A 16,374-nucleotide genomic window follows, 5' to 3' on the forward strand; every position below is an offset into this window, starting at 1 on the left:
ATAGTGCATAGTACAATGCACTATTGTACAATGCACTATGCTCTATCCCATGCTGCAAAAATACACCACAGCAATAAAACTGTTTAAAAATGTATTTCTACACCCACTGTAAATGTTTCTCTTTGTGAGGTTTGGTTAGTGGTGTCTAAAATGCATCTTTACGCACAACTGCCAGCCTGCATGGTGAGGCTCTTGAGACTCCAGAGACACCAGCAGCTTCAAATACCCGTTTGCTGCTCAACACTGGCTTTTTTATAGCTGCCCCTTTAATACAATTAATTTTTTTGATAGGAACTTTCCTCAATAAGCCTTTATCTGACCAAGTTCTGCTGTGCTCTAAATCACTCACAAATCTCATGATAATTCGATAATCTCCATTCAGTTTTCACACAATATTAGTTGTTTTCATGCCTTTTGCACAACATTGCACCATTTCATGCTTTTCATCTTCAGAAAGATCTTTCTTCCTCCCCATATTGCATGAGAACTGTGACTTGCTTAATAATGTGGAACAAACTCTAAGTAGGGTTTCCATAGATCTGGCAAATTATTTTGTCTGAGATTGATACCAGTTCTCTAAAAAGACATGAATAAATAAACGAACAAACATTTTCTTAGAAAAACTAAAATCTGAATGTTTATTGTACTGAAATCTTACAGATATGTCAATTGCATAATAATTTGGAACGCAGTGTACTGTTAACTAATGAACCTTATTGTAAAGTGTTACCAATATTTTTCTCATATATTGATGGTTTAAGCAAAATCTTTGGGTCATTAAAAAAACAAAAACAAAAAAAAACTTTGTACATCAATTTTGGCCACAACTATATGTGGTAAGTTTAGCAATTGTACTTTTTAAGAGCCTGTCATCACCGGTGCACAGCTGCATTTTTCCACTCACCAAAAAATGTAATTACTATTTTCATTTCTACAGTTACAGCATTGATTTGTAGAGTGGGATAAGTTATTACAAAAGTCATATATATATCAAAGTCATTAAATTTATTAAAATGTATTAATTACTAAGTTATAATTAAGTAATATTTATTAAATTTATTATATTTATTTTAAGTTATTACATTTCTTATTAGGTCAGTTACAAAAAGAATTGTCAATCAAATTTATATTGTTTTATCAACTCAACTCCAATACATAAAATCTTTATTAAAAATTGTGTGTCTCCCCTCTGCTGCCATCTTGTTACTCCTAACTAGGTTAGGAGACCTCTCTAGCACTCTTAAAGGTGCCCTAGAATCAAAACTTGAATTTACCGTGGCATAGTTGAATAACAACAGTTCAGTACATGGAAAAGACATACATTGAGTTTCAAACTCCATTGCTTCCTCCTTCTTATATAAATATCACTTGTTTAAAAGACCTCTTGAAAACAGGCGAATCTCAACATAACACCGACTGTTATGTAACAGTCGGGATCATTAACCCTCAGGGGTCTGAGGATTTTTGGGGCCCTGGAGAAGTTTTGACATGCCCTGACATTTGTGCTTTTTTCAGTTGTTCATAAACATATTAATGGAAAAAGTGTCATTACACTGCATTCAGCACAAACTAGGCTACAATAATATGTGAGGAACATGTACGTACATGTTTGTGTTTTTGAAGGAATAACGTTTATGCGTGGTTATTGAAAAAACAAAAAACTTAAGTCACTGAAATAAGGCCATAAAAAGTATATTAAATCTGTGTTCATAAGACTTCTAGGTATTGGAGGTTGTAGACTAGAGTTTTTGCTTCAGAATGAAGTAAAAATTATCCTTCCTACTCCTTCATATAAAACAATAGAGAGATTTAAATTTTCTAAGACACTTTTGGTCAAGAAACACAGTATGCGAGGAGGCGGGAATCCTCATGTATAATGGGTGATTCTCACCTGAGAAGACAAAAGAATTGAATAATAATGACCTGAAATGACTTGCATATTAATGAGGCCTTTCAGTCAGGTAGGCTGTGAAAAAACCCTCTGTGATCAAGCTGATAACAGGATTAAAGTCCACTCAGGACAAAAAAAACATGATTTTTGTGATCTCATGCATGCACGTATTATTGCACATGATATGAAGAAAATTTTGTATAGGCCTATGTTAAATTACACTACCAGTCAAAAGATTGAACACATTATAATGCCATTATAATGTTTTTAAAAGAAGTCTCAAGTCTCTAACCAAATAATGGTTTTCTATTTTAATATACTTTCAAATATAATGTATTTCTGTGATGCAAAGCGTCTGAACATTCCTACCTCTAGGGCATTTCATATAGGCTACTATATTTGTTATATTATAGAGCCTAAATGTTGATGTGCAGTTGACAAACTATACATCATTAAAAAGATCTAAGACTCAAGCTTCACATTTTGACTCTTAAAATCTTATATTGACCATAATTTCTTAATATGCTTAAAAGCATACACATTTGTAGAAATATTGATGGATTCTCATATGTTTATATCAATTTTCTATACAGAGATAATATTTATTATTCTATATTTATTGTCATTACTATGAGTGCTGGATACTGTGTTTTCATCATTCATACTTGCAGCCGGAGGGCGCTCTGCCCCTTTTGTCCACAAATGCCTCAGTAAAAGAAGAGGAATATCATGTGACAATCAAGGAACTAACAGAGGCAAGAGATCGCTAAATATGGCTATTCAAAACACTTTTGAAGACAATAAATACACGATTGAGATGATGAATGCATGTATTGCCTCTGAATTTGCGTCTGAATAGCGCTGGCTCCGTGGGCGTGGTCGCATTAGCGGATAATGAGCTGAATCACAGACTTCTGACATGGCTCTCTTTTCATACAGATTACATAAACACAGAAGGTTTGTTTTCGATTTGACTTATATGTTTTAAAACCTGACATCTTAACGTTTTTTTAGACATAAGTGTAATTTTTTTGTCATTAGTATTCACTAAGTTACAGTTCATTTTCTGAGAACTATCAGATTGGACTTTGTTCGGAGGGAGAGGAGAGATCACGCATCATGTTAGTTTTCTTTATTTTACAAAGAGCACAACATTTTGTTTTTACTCTGAGTGTACACAAATGAAAGAAGATATTCCACAGATTAAAATGGTGTATAACTCTTAATTGTATGTGCAACATTGACGGAGTATTTTGAGTCTCTTTCACACTGATAAGAAAAAACCACGGTGGTATCGCCGGCGATACCTTCAGACCTCAGAGTGTTAATATGTATGACCCCAATATTTGCATAATGCCAGCCCATGTTCAAGGCATTAGACAAGGGCAGCCAGTATTAACGTCTGGATCTGTGCACAGCTGAATCATCAGACTAGGTAAGCAAGCAAGAACAATTGCCAAAAATGGCAGATGGAGCGATAATAACTGACATAATCCATGATTACATGATATTTTTAGTGATATTTGTAAACTGTCTTTCTAAATGTTTCGTTAGCATGTTGCTAATGTACTGTTAAATGTGGTTAAAGTTACTATCGTTTCTTACTGTATTCACGGAGACAAGAGCCGTCGCTATTTTCATTTTTAAACACTTGCAGTCTGTATAATTCATAAATACAACTTCATTCTTTATAAATCTCTCCAACAGTATGTAATGTTAGCTTTAGCCATGGAGCACTATCAAATTCATTCAGAATCAAATGTAAACATCCAAATAAATACTATACTCACATGATCCGATGCATGCATGCAGTATGCATGACGAACATCTTGTAAAGATCCATTTGAGGGTTATATTAGCTATGTGAACTTTGTTTATGCACTGTATAACTGCACTTATTATCGAGAGCTTGGGAGGGTAGGGAGCGAGAGATTTAAAGGGGCCGCAGCATAGTTAATGATGCCCCAAAATAGGCAGTTAAAAAAATTAATTAAAAAAAATCTATGGGGTATTTTGAGCTGAAACTTTACAGACACATTCAGGGGACACCTTAGCCTTATATTACATCTTTTGAAAAGACGTTCTACAGCACCTTTAAATAATTTAGGAGCTGAGACCTAGTCTTAACACTTAGGAACCTTTATGAATCATATTTATTCTTAAGTCTAGGAATAAGAGTAAAATTACTTCATTCTTAGAATTTTGACACACTTAAGATGCACTTCAGCGGCTTTTTGGCCCCTGAATCCATGTTTTTTTTTTTTTAAATGATGATTTGTTTATAGTGATTTTGTATTATATTAGTATATTTTGTAGTATATTCATTTAATTGGAAAGCTGAGTGGGAAACCCTTGAGTGATCTCCTACCCAAATTAAATTGGAGTAGCGTAGTCAAGACAAGAGCAGTAAAAGGGACATTATTTATTTTTTTGCCACTAGAGGTCACCTATTCAAAACAAAGCGTAGCTTGAGTGTGGAATCATGGGAGATGTTGTCTTCTCCTTAAAGCCAGGGGAAAACAATCCGACAGGACTCAGGCAGAATTTGTGTTCATGGATGAGATTATTAACATTACTGTAGTATGAAGTAGAGCAGGGCCGAGTGATGTTGGAGTGTAACGATGTTATGATGTACTATATGCCTTTCTCTACTTTCATTCTGAGTTGTCCAAAGCGTTTCAAAGGATACTTATTGGTAAAAGGCAGCTGTCTGACTCTGAGATGGCAAACGGAAACATGTATTTGTGTAACATTAGCAACACATTATTAGCTGTTTAATAACATAGTCAAATGTAGCCCCTTTAGTTCGCACCTGCCCACTCCACGCGGGACGTGAACCCAGGCACGTCCGCATGGGAGGTGGGCGCTCTAACATGGAGGCTAAAGACCGCAGTCTCTAGCTTTTTTCTCTTGAGTTCAGGGGAGTGAGGTTTACACACACAGCTCTTATTAGCCTACGTCTCTGTTAAACAAGCAAAAGGCTATTCATATTAACTACTGTTAAGTGTGTAGAGTGTAGAGTTACATTCAAGCTATTTTAAGGCATGAATACATTTTTTTTCAAAGTAAACATTTTTTAAATATGTAATTCTGGTGATAAAAGATGAGTTTTAAGAGATACAGTTATTGACTACAGGGGGACTTTAACATCAGTGACTGCCACAGATTTATTAGGCTGCTGTCACTTTAAGAGCTGCATGGATCCAATATTCTGTTACACATGCATTTTCTTTCTCAACTGTTTACATTAATTTAAGACATAATCAACTATGTTTACGAGGATACTCGCCAGAACGGCATTTTGACATATTTGTGTGTAGGCTATTTGACAATTTAGGTGCATATCTGAAATCCACAGTATACTTTGCTTAATCGCGTTCCCGCTCCGTCTCGGAGCGCACACACAGAAAGCCACCTAGGGAACAGTGCGCTGGATGGAATGCGCCAGTGGCCAAAAATCATTTTACCTTAATTATCTTGTTTTCATCATCGTTGGAAGCCAAAATCAAAATGGAAAAATCTAGTGCGATTACTTTTCACAGCCCTATTTTAAAATATGTTATATTCAATTCAATTCAATTCACATTTACTTGTATAGCACTTTTCACAATACACAATTTACAATTTACAATACATTAAAAAAATTACATTACAAAAAATTACATAAAAAAAAAAAAACAAGACAACAACAAGCCCAAACAACTACTTCCACCTACTCCCCACATGCCCGAATTTATCAAAGAAATAGAAGTAGGAATAAATTAGTGTTTGTATCTGTTACTCCTTACTGAAGGAAATCTTAACCTTAAATTTTAAATTTGTTATCGATTATGTTAGCTATAGATATGTACAAACTAAAAAAAAAATTCTCAGCCATACATTGTTTACTTGCTTTGTACTTTTTGACTGTATTATAAATACTGTGAACGGCAAAATAAATTGCATGCAACCTGTCAGTCAATCACTGACTGACTTGTTTATCCCCTTGAATGCTATTTTTAAATAAAAAATACATTTCAGGCAGGGCAGTGTGTTATGCATACTCATATTAAATTAAGCAACTATGTGGAATATTTCAACTTTTAAAAAAATATTAAAATAAAATACATTTACAATGCAGGACTATTTATTGTCAATAGCAAACATTAAAAAATAAAAGTTATAGTAACCAGTAGGGGTGTGACGAGATGAGATTTTTACACACTATTTTTAAGAAATCCTCAAAGATGAAATAAATGACTAGAAAAATAATCTGCTGGTGCATTTGAAATGTTTTACTAATCATCTTGTAATGAATGACATTTCAGCTCTTTCTGAGTATGAATTATCATATGCAGTAAAAGTCAACAATACTCAAGGACTGTAAAAGGTTTTGACACAAACTAAACTGACTGGCTTCTCTTGAGTATGATATCAGTCTTTTCAGACCTTACTATACATGAATTATGAGCTTCTACAACTTTTGACTTCCTAACTGAACTCCTTTCCACAAATTGATTATAGCAATAAAAACAGTATAAATAAAAATAGTAACACATTACAAGGTCTCATTTATTAAAATTAGATAGCTTTCATATTGGGAAATATTTGCATGCATCAGAGAGCCGCTTTCAATTGAAATGGAAATATCAGGAGACTGCTTTTCACCTCAACGAGAAATCTCATCACAATTTAATCTCGTGAGATCTTGTCACACCCCTAGTAACCAGCTATAGAATCTAAAAATATACATTTTCTCTTAAAGTTTACATAAATGACAAAACTTGATGCTGACGTGTATGAAAATATTTGTACATGGATTTTGAAATTTTAATATACAAATTATATTGAATGAAATTGATCACAATACATATAGAAATAAAGTTCCTGGCAATAAGAAATAAGTTAATCGTTCCTGGCATTCCAGTTGTTGAGGCATTTCAGATGTTCAAGGGATTTCAGGCATTTCAGTCATTCCAGGCATTTCAGTTTTTCCAGGTATTTCAGTCGTTCCAGGCATTTCTGTTGTTCCAGGCATTTCAGACATTTCTGTGATTCGAGGCATTTCAGCCCTTACAGTCAGTCGAGACATTTCAGTTGTTTGAGGCATTTCATTCATTTGAGGCAATTCAGTCACTCGAGGCATTTTAGGCATTTCAGTCATTTGAGGCATTTCGGTCGTTTGAGGCATTTGAGGCATTTCAGACATTTGAGGAGTTTGAGACATTTCCGTAGTTTGAGGGATTTCAGGCATTTCAGTTCGAGAAATTTCAGGCATTTCAGTCGTTCGAGGCATTTTATTAGTTTGAGGGATTTCAGGCATTATGGTCATTTGAGAGATTTCAGGCATTTCAGTCATTTGAGGCATTTAATTAGTTTGAAGCATTTGAGGCATTTCAGTCGTTCGAGGGATTTCAGGCATTTCAGTCGTTCGAGGGATTTCAGGCATTTCAGTCATTCGAGGGATTTCAGGCATTTCAGTCGTTCGAGGGATTTCAGGCATTTTAGTCCTTTGAGGGATTTCAGGCATTTCAGTCGATCGTAGGATTTTAGGTGTTTCAGACATTCCTGGCATTTCAGTTGTTTCAGAGATTTCAGGGATTTCAGATGTTCGAGGGATTTCAGGCATTTTATGCATTTCAGACATTTGAGAAGTTTGAAGCATTTCAGTCGTTCCAGGTATTTCAGTCGTTGCAGGCATTTCTGTTGTTCCAGGCATTTCAAGCATTTCAGACCTTTCAGTCAGTTGAGGCATATCAGTTGTTTGAGGCATTTCATTCATTTGAGGCATTTCAGGCAATTCAGTCGTTCGAGGGATTTCAGACATTTCAGTCATTCGAGGGATTTCAGGCATTTTAGTCCTTTGAGGGATTTCAGGCATTTCAGTTGTTCGAGGCATTTCATTAGTTTGAGGGATTTCAGGCATTTCAGTCGATCGAGGGATTTTAGGTGTTTCAGACATTCCTGGCATTTCAGTTGTTTCAGAGATTTCAGGGATTTCAGATGTTCGAGGGATTTCAGGCATTTTATGCATTTCAGACATTTGAGAAATTTGAAGCAGCATTTCAGTCGTTCCAGGTATTTCAGTCATTCCAGGCATTTCTGTTGTTCCAGGCATTTCAGACATTTCTGTGATTCGAGGCATTTCAGACCTTTCAGTCAGTTGAGGCATATCAGTTGTTTGAGGCATTTCATTCATTTGAGGAGTTTGAGGCATTTCAGTCGTTTGAGGGATTTCAGGCATTTCTTTTCGAGAAATTTCAGGCATTTCAGTCGTTCGAGGCATTTTATTAGTTTGAGGGATTTCAGGCATTATGGTCATTTGAGAGATTTCAGGCATTTCAGTCATTTGAGGCATTTCATTAGTTTGAGGCATTTCAGGCATTTCAGTCATTCGAGGGATTTCAGGCATTTTAGTCCTTTGAGGGATTTCAGGCATTTCAGTTGTTCGAGGCATTTCATTAGTTTGAGCGATTTCAAGCATTTCAGTCGCTCGAGGGATTTTAGGTGTTTCAGACATTCCTGGCATTTCAGTTGTTTCAGAGATTTCAGGGATTTCAGATGTTTGAGGGATTTCAGGCATTTTATGCATTTCAGACATTTGAGAAGTTTGAAGCATTTCAGTCGTTCCAGGCATATCTGTTGTTCCAGGCATTTCAGACATTTCTGTGATTCGAGGCATTTCAGACCTTTCAGTCAGTTGAGGCATATCAGTCATTTGAGGCATTTCAGACATTTGAGGAGTTTGAGGCATTTCAGTCATTCGAGGCATTTCAGTCGTTTGAGGCATTTCAGTCGTTTGAAGCATTTCAGTCATTTTAGGCATTTCAGGCATTTCTGTCGTTTGAGAAATTTCAGTCGTTTGAAGCATTTCAGTCATTTTAGGCATTTCAGGCATTTCAGTTGTTCGAGGTAATTCTGTTTGAGGGATTTCAGGTATTTCAATCATTCGAGGCATTTCAGACGTTCTAAGGATTTCAGTAGTTTGAGGCATTTTAGGCTTTTCAGTGATTTGAGAGATATCAGGCATTTCAGGTGTTTAAGGCATTTCAGACATTTGAGTGGTTTCAGGCATTTTTTCAGTCATTCGAGGCATTTCAGTTGTTCTAGGCATTTCAGGCATTTCAGGCATTTTAGTCGTTCGAGGCATTTCAGTCGTTTGAAGAATTTCAGACATTTCAGTTGTTCGAGGCAATTCTGTTTGAGGGATTTCAGGTATTTCTGTCATTCGAGGCATTTCAGACATTTCAGACGTTCTAAGGTTTTCAGTAGTTTGAGGCATTTTAGTCTTTTCAGTCATTCGAGGGATTTCAGGCATTTCAGTTGTTCGAGGGATTTCAGGCATTTTAGTCCTTTGAGGGATTTCAGGCATTTCAGTCGTTTGAGACACTTCAGGCATTTCAGTTGTTCGAGGCATTTCAGTCATTCGAGGCATTTTAGTCGTTCGAGAGATTTTAGGCATTTCAGTTGTTGGAGGCATTTCAGACATTTCAGTCGTTCGAGGGATTTCAGGCATTTTAGTCCTTTGAGGGATTTCAGGCATTTCAGTCGTTTGAGACACTTCAGGCATTTCAGTTGTTTGAGGCATTTTAGTCGTTCGAGAGATTTTAGTCATTCGAGAGATTTTAGGCATTTCAGTTGTTCGAGGCATTTCAGACATTTCAGTCGTTCGAGGGATTTCAGGCATTTTAGTCATTTGAGGGATTTCAGGCATTTCAGTTGTTTGAGACACTTCAGGCATTTCAGTCGTTTGAGACACTTCAGGCATTTCAGTTGTTCGAGGCATTTCAGTCATTTGAGGGATTTCAGTCGTTCGAGAAATTTTAGGCATTTCAGTTGTTTGAGGCCTTTCATTAGTTTGAGGAATTACAGGCATTTCAGTCATTCGAGGCATTTTAGTAGTTCGAGAGATTTTAGGCATTTCAGTTGTTCGAGACATTTCAGACATTTCAGTCGTTCGAGGGATTTCAGGAATTTTAGTCCTTTGAGGGATTTCAGGCATTTCAGTCGTTTGTGACACTTCAGGCATTTCAGTTGTTCGAGGCATTTCAGTCATTCGAGGGATTTCAGGCATTTTAGTCCTTTGAGGGATTTCAGGCATTTCAGTCGTTTGAGACACTTCAGGCATTTCAGTTGTTCGAGGCATTTCAGACATTTCAGTTGTTCGAGGGATTTCAGGCATTTTAGTCCTTTGAGGGATTTCAGGCATTTCAGTCGTTTGAGACACTTCAGGCATTTCAGTCGTTTGAGACACTTCAGGCATTTCAGTTGTTCGAGGCAATTCAGTCATTCGAGGGATTTCAGTCGTTCGAGAAATTTTAGGCATTTCAGTTGTTCGAGGCATTTCATTAGTTTGAGGAATTTCGGGCATTTCAGTCATTCGAGGCATTTTAGTCGTTCGAGAGATTTTTGGCATTTCAGTTGTTCGAGGCATTTCAGACATTTCAGTCGTTCGAGGGATTTCAGGCATTTTAGTCCTTTGAGGGATTTCAGGCATTTCAGTCGTTTGAGACACTTCAGGCATTTCAGTCGTTTGAGACACTTCAGGCATTTCAGTTGTTCGAGGCAATTCAGTCATTCGAGGGATTTCAGTCGTTCGAGAAATTTTAGGCATTTCAGTTGTTCGAGGCATTTCATTAGTTTGAGGAATTTCGGGCATTTCAGTCATTCGAGGCATTTTAGTCGTTCGAGAGATTTTTGGCATTTCAGTTGTTCGAGGCATTTCAGACATTTCAGTCGTTCGAGGGATTTCAGGCATTTTAGTCCTTTGAGGGATTTCAGGCATTTCAGTCGTTTGAGACACTTCAGGCATTTCAGTTGTTCGAGGCATTTCAGTCATTCGAGGGATTTCAGTCGTTCGAGAAATTGTAGGCATTTCAGTTGTTCGAGGCCTTTCATTAGTTTGAGGAATTTCGGGCATTTCAGTCATTCGAGGCATTTTAGTAGTTCGAGAGATTTTAGGCATTTCAGTTGTTCGAGGCATTTCAGAATTTTCAGTCGTTTGAGGAATTTCAGTTGTTTGAGGTATTTTAGGCATTTCAGTTGTTTGAGGGATTTCAGGCATTTCAGTTGTTTGTGACACTTCAGGCATTTCAGTTGTTCGAGGCATTTCAGTCATTCGAGGGATTTCAGGCATTTTAGTCCTTTGAGGGATTTCAGGCATTTCAGTCGTTTGAGACACTTCAGGCATTTCAGTTGTTCGAGGCATTTCAGACATTTCAGTTGTTCGAGGGATTTCAGGCATTTTAGTCCTTTGAGGGATTTCAGGCATTTCAGTCGTTTGAGACACTTCAGGCATTTCAGTCATTTGAGACACTTCAGGCATTTCAGTTGTTCGAGGCAATTCAGTCATTCGAGGGATTTCAGTCGTTCGAGAAATTTTAGGCATTTCAGTTGTTCGAGGCATTTCATTAGTTTGAGGAATTTCGGGCATTTCAGTCATTCGAGGCATTTTAGTCGTTCGAGAGATTTTTGGCATTTCAGTTGTTCGAGGCATTTCAGACATTTCAGTCGTTCGAGGGATTTCAGGCATTTTAGTCCTTTGAGGGATTTCAGGCATTTCAGTCGTTTGAGACACTTCAGGCATTTCAGTTGTTCGAGGCATTTCAGTCATTCGAGGGATTTCAGTCGTTCGAGAAATTGTAGGCATTTCAGTTGTTCGAGGCATTTCATTAGTTTGAGGAATTTCGGGCATTTCAGTCATTCGAGGCATTTTAGTAGTTCGAGAGATTTTAGGCATTTCAGTTGTTCGAGGCATTTCAGAATTTTCAGTCGTTTGAGGAATTTCAGTTGTTTGAGGTATTTTAGGCATTTCAGTTGTTTGAGGCATTTCAGACATTTCAGTCGTTTGAGGGATTTCAGGCATTTTAGTCCTTTGAGGGATTTCAGGCATTTCAGTCATTTGAGACACTTCAGGCATTTCAGTTGTTTGAGGCATTTCAGTCATTCGAGGGATTTCAGTCGTTCGAGAAATTTTAGGCAATTCAGTTGTTCGAGGCATTTCATTAGTTTGAGGAATTTCAGGAATTTCAGGCATTTCAGTCGTTCGAGGGATTTCAGGCATTTTAGTCCTTTGAGGGATTTCAGGCATTTCAGTTGTTCGAGGCATTTCAGTCATTTGAGGGATTTCAGTCGTTCGAGAAATTTTAGGCATTTCAGTTGTTCGAGGCATTTCATTAGTTTGAGGAATTTCAGGCATTTCAGTCATTCGAGGCATTTTAGTAGTTCGAGAGATTTTAGGCATTTCAGTTGTTCGAGGCATTTCAGAATTTTCAGTCGTTTGAGGAATTTCAGTTGTTTGAGGTATTTTAGGCATTTCAGTTGTTTGAGGCATTTCAGACATTTCAGTCATTCGAGGGATTTCAGGCATTTTAGTCCTTTGAGGGATTTCAGGCATTTCAGTCGTTTGAGACACTTCAGGCATTTCAGTTGTTTGAGGCATTTCAGTCATTCGAAGGATTTCAGTCGTTCGAGAAATTTTAGGCATTTCAGTTGTTCGAGGCATTTCATTAGTTTGAGGAATTTCAGGCATTTCAGTCATTCGAGGTATTTTAGTAGTTCGAGAGATTTTAGGCATTTCAGTTGTTCGAGGCATTTCAGACATTTCGGTCGTTCGAGGGATTTCAGGCATTTTAGTCCTTTGAGGGATTTCAGGCATTTCAGTCGTTTGAGACACTTCAGGCATTTCAGTTGTTCGAGGCATTTCAGTCATTCGAGGGATTTCAGTCATTCGAGAAATTTTAGGCATTTCAGTTGTTCGAGGCATTTCATTAGTTTGAGGAATTTCGGGCATTTCAGTCATTCAGGGCATTTTAGTAGTTCGAGAGATTTTAGGCATTTCAGTTGTTCGAGGGATTTCAGGCGTTTTAGTCCTTTGAGGGATTTCAGGCATTTCAGTCGTTTGAGACACTTCAGGCATTTCAGTTGTTCGAGGCATTTCAGTCATTCGAGGGATATCAGTTGTTTGAGAAATTTTAGGCATTTCAGTTGTTCGAGGCATTTCAGAATTTTCAGTCGTTTGAAGAATTTCAGTTGTTTGAGGTTTTTTAGGCATTTCAGTTGTTTGAGGCATTTCAGACATTTCAGTCATTCGAGGGATTTCAGGAATTTCAGACATTTGAGGCATTTCAGGCATTTCTGGCCTTTGAGGCATTGCAGTAGTTTGAGGCTTTGAAGGCACCACAGGCCTCTGAGGCTTTGGAGGCACCACAGGCCTCTGAGGCTTTGGATGCACCGGAATCACCGGAAGTGTCTGAGGCCTCGAAGGCACCAGAGGCCTTGGAGGCCTTGGAGGGCTCGGAGGCCTTGGAGGCCTCGGAGGCTCCGGAAACCACACAGGCCACCCATCTGACAGCCCGTCCAGCCTCTGCATGAGAGAATTGACCCATCTTTCCATGGGATCAGCACAGAACTCCTGATCATTTTCCAATGTGAATCTGCAGGACAATTGCATTAAACATCATTAATTGTGATGTCTGAAAGAATCATAAAAGTTTCTAATATTTACTGTGGTTCAAGGCATTTTATTGCACCCCTCTCTCATTTGCTCTCCAGTAATGTGAATTAATTTATCTAGTAATTATTTCACAGTCACACACTCTGGGCCTAAACATCTTATGGACACATTTCCCATATCGAAAATATATATGAATATGAGAATTATTTAAATAAGTAAGAAAAAGAAATTCTAATTTCACCTAAAAATTTTCATTCCAAATGATATCATCAGCGTAACAATCTGAATAAAAAGTAAAATTAATCCTAAAACTTTCTGTTTTGGGGTAGCTAACATCTGGATAGAAATGGTGGATGTGTGTGTGTCCAGTGGATAGAAAATAATAGAGCTCATCATGAGAAACTTAATTTCTTTAGATTACTTGCAATTTCTTTATAACAGTCAGATTTGATTCATACTGTATGTACAAATTTCATACCACTTTCATAGAGCTACATATACAGACGGGTATCTTACACAATAGCAGCGATCCTGCAGCGTCTGCTCGGATTTTGTCTTCTGTAGCTGGTCACTCTATTCCTTGTGGACAGTTTAACACTCGTGGCATACTGCAGACAGCAGCCACCATCTAAGAGACACACAACAAAGACATTATGTGTTAACATGCATTGACCCAAACTCACATGCAATACGATTACTTTTATAGTTCACTAGAGACAGATGATTTTGTGACTGTATCACCTCACATCATAAAATCGTAAATATCAGCAAATGATGATATGCAATGAAAAGATGGAAAACCAACAGATATAAGGACTGTAAGCAGAGCCTCCCAGATGATTTTCACAGAAGTGAAAGTGAATTCAGTGACTATTAAAAGTACACAAGTGTTTGAGAGATGAGATTTACACTGCAAAGAAAACAAAATGTTCAATAACCAGTGAGACTGAGTTTTACAACATCTTTAGAGGAACATGAACACCGTCCAGGGGTGCGTTTCCCGAAGCGAACTATGGTCGCAAGTTCCGTCGTTACCATTAGAGTTCAATGGGACTTACGACCATGGTTCACCAACGATGCTTTCGGGAAACGCACCCCAGTTTTGTTTTGTTGGGGTTTTTTCAGGATTTTTCTATTGTTATTATTTTTATTATTTATTTTTATATATTATTTTCCATAAGAGCTCAACAACAGAAAATGAAGTGTCTGTAATTTAATCTTTTAAATGAATTTAAACTTCTTTAGTTTAAAAAATAGCCAGAACTACTTTTCATTTTACTTTTATGTCTCATCTGCACTTTTTTAAACTTCCTGTTGCCTCTCCCTGGTTCCATGTTTGTAGTCCCTTGTAGCCTGATTGTTCCCAGGTGTGTCTTGTTTTCTTATTAGCTCCCTATGTATATAAAGCCCTTGTTTCCAATGTTCTTTGTCAGTCGATGTTTGCTGTAGGTTTGTTCATGCATATTCCTATTCCTGTTCTCCTTGTTCCTGGTTTATGTTTGTTCATATATTGTTTATTTTGTTTAGAATATTACATAACTTATTATAATCAATCCATTTGGTTCATTACTGTTCAGATATGTCTGCTGTTTCAAAGAAAGCCTTTTTCTCCATTAGAAAAATATCTTAATTTTGAATGAATACATTTCATTCTCAAACACTCTTTCTAAATCATTCAAATATTTTTGGCAAGAAATTCATAATCTGCACTATTTTGCAGCTTCTTACCCATAAACGACCCTGGAAACAATTTGTTCACCCTCCTCATGAGATTGTGGACCCAATGCTCTCTAGGGTCAGCACAAAACTCGGAATGATCCAATCTGAAGCTGCGGAGAGAGAATTGCAGTAAACATCATGAACTGTGATGGTTGAAAGGATCACACATAAAAGCCATATAGAAAGCTTTTGCAATTCTTAGTGACCCCGAACTTTTGAACAGCAGTCTAGAATTTTACAAAAAATTTTTTTTTTTTTTTTTTTTTTTTTTTTTTTATACTTTCAATTCATCAAAAAATCATGAAAAATCTGAAAAGTTTTTTGAGCAGCAAATCAGCATATTAGAGTGATTCCTGAAGGATCGTGTGACACTGAAGACTGGAGTAATGTTGCTGAAAATTCAGCTTTGATCACAGGAATAAATTATAATTTACAAAATATTCACAAAGAAAACAGTTTAAATTGTAATAAAATTTCACAAAATTACAGTTTTTACTATATTTTGGATCAAATAAATGCAGCCTTGGTGAGCAGACAAAACCTCTTTTTTTAAAAACATTAAAAAATCTGACCAATCCCAAACTTTTGAACAGAATGTATGTGGTGTTTCTTACATGACAGCAGGTAACGTGCAGTGTTTGCCCCTCTCTTGTATTCTGTAGCTGGTCACTCTTTTCTTTTCAAAGAGTCTAATTTTAGAGACATAGTTCTGACAGCAGCCCTTAACTGAGAGACACATGACAAAGACATTACACATGCTGATAAACATTGACACAAAACTAGAGTTTTTAATTTTTATTTTTATAGTTCCTTTTAGTAATTTTGTTGTTTTTGTCATTATTATTATTATTATTATTTAAAATATGTATATATAGTTTATTATTATTATTTGTTTAGTTGTTTTACTACATCAAGTGAAACTAAATAAAAATGAGAAATGTTCCTTTGGTAACTAGCTGAAATAAATGTATTTTATTTTATTTTATTTCATTTAAACTTTATTTTACTTCAAATAACATTTTTTTTATGTAGTTTTAGTTAACTATACCCAACCCAAAACTGTATGCAGTTGAACTACTTTATACTTCAGTATGTTCCAGTATGTTTTTTATAATTCAGCATTGACATTTCTAAAATCATTTTGCATAAGGCATCTCAAATATCTACTTCATATGAGGTGTTTTACCTTGAGCCAGTGTGAAGTTGATGAAGCCCAGCAGAACGATGATGAAGATGCTAAACCGCATGATATTCCAGTATCTTTACTTTACAATTACTTTACTCAAAATCATGAACCACTTCACTAGATACGCTTACAATAATGAGGGAA

The 16,374-nt window shown here is 36.6% G+C and overlaps 1 protein-coding gene across 1 annotated transcript; it reads right to left on the reverse strand.

The window, feature by feature from the left end:
• Positions 1-12,665: 12,665 nt before the first annotated feature.
• LOC125251332 (pollen-specific leucine-rich repeat extensin-like protein 1) lies at positions 12,666-16,374 on the reverse strand. Its single transcript, XM_048164322.1, has 5 exons — positions 16,231-16,374; positions 15,659-15,770; positions 15,054-15,154; positions 13,842-13,953; positions 12,666-13,305 (listed from the first exon to the last, which is right to left on the reverse strand). Exons 1-5 carry the CDS (start codon positions 16,289-16,291, stop codon positions 12,672-12,674), a joined length of 1,020 nt encoding a protein of 339 aa, XP_048020279.1. The 5' UTR covers positions 16,292-16,374; the 3' UTR covers positions 12,666-12,671.

Source organism: Megalobrama amblycephala, linkage group LG17 (assembly GCF_018812025.1).
Source record: "Megalobrama amblycephala isolate DHTTF-2021 linkage group LG17, ASM1881202v1, whole genome shotgun sequence".
NCBI classification, from domain to species: Eukaryota; Metazoa; Chordata; class Actinopteri; order Cypriniformes; family Xenocyprididae; genus Megalobrama; species Megalobrama amblycephala.

What these genes read in the sequence shown, in the direction of transcription:
- LOC125251332 (XM_048164322.1), bottom strand. Translation starts at nt 16,291, where the DNA reads ATGCGGTTTAGCATCTTCATCATCGTTCTGCTGGGCTTCATCAACTTC. An exon ending in CAACTTCACACTGGCTCAAG is followed by an intron (nt 15,771 to 16,230) that starts GTAAAACACCTC and finishes TGTGTCTCTCAG; the next exon opens with TTAAGGGCTGCTGTCAGAAC. An exon ending in TGCAGGATCGCTGCTATTGT is followed by an intron (nt 13,306 to 13,841) that starts GTAAGATACCCG and finishes ATTGTCCTGCAG; the next exon opens with ATTCACATTGGAAAATGATC.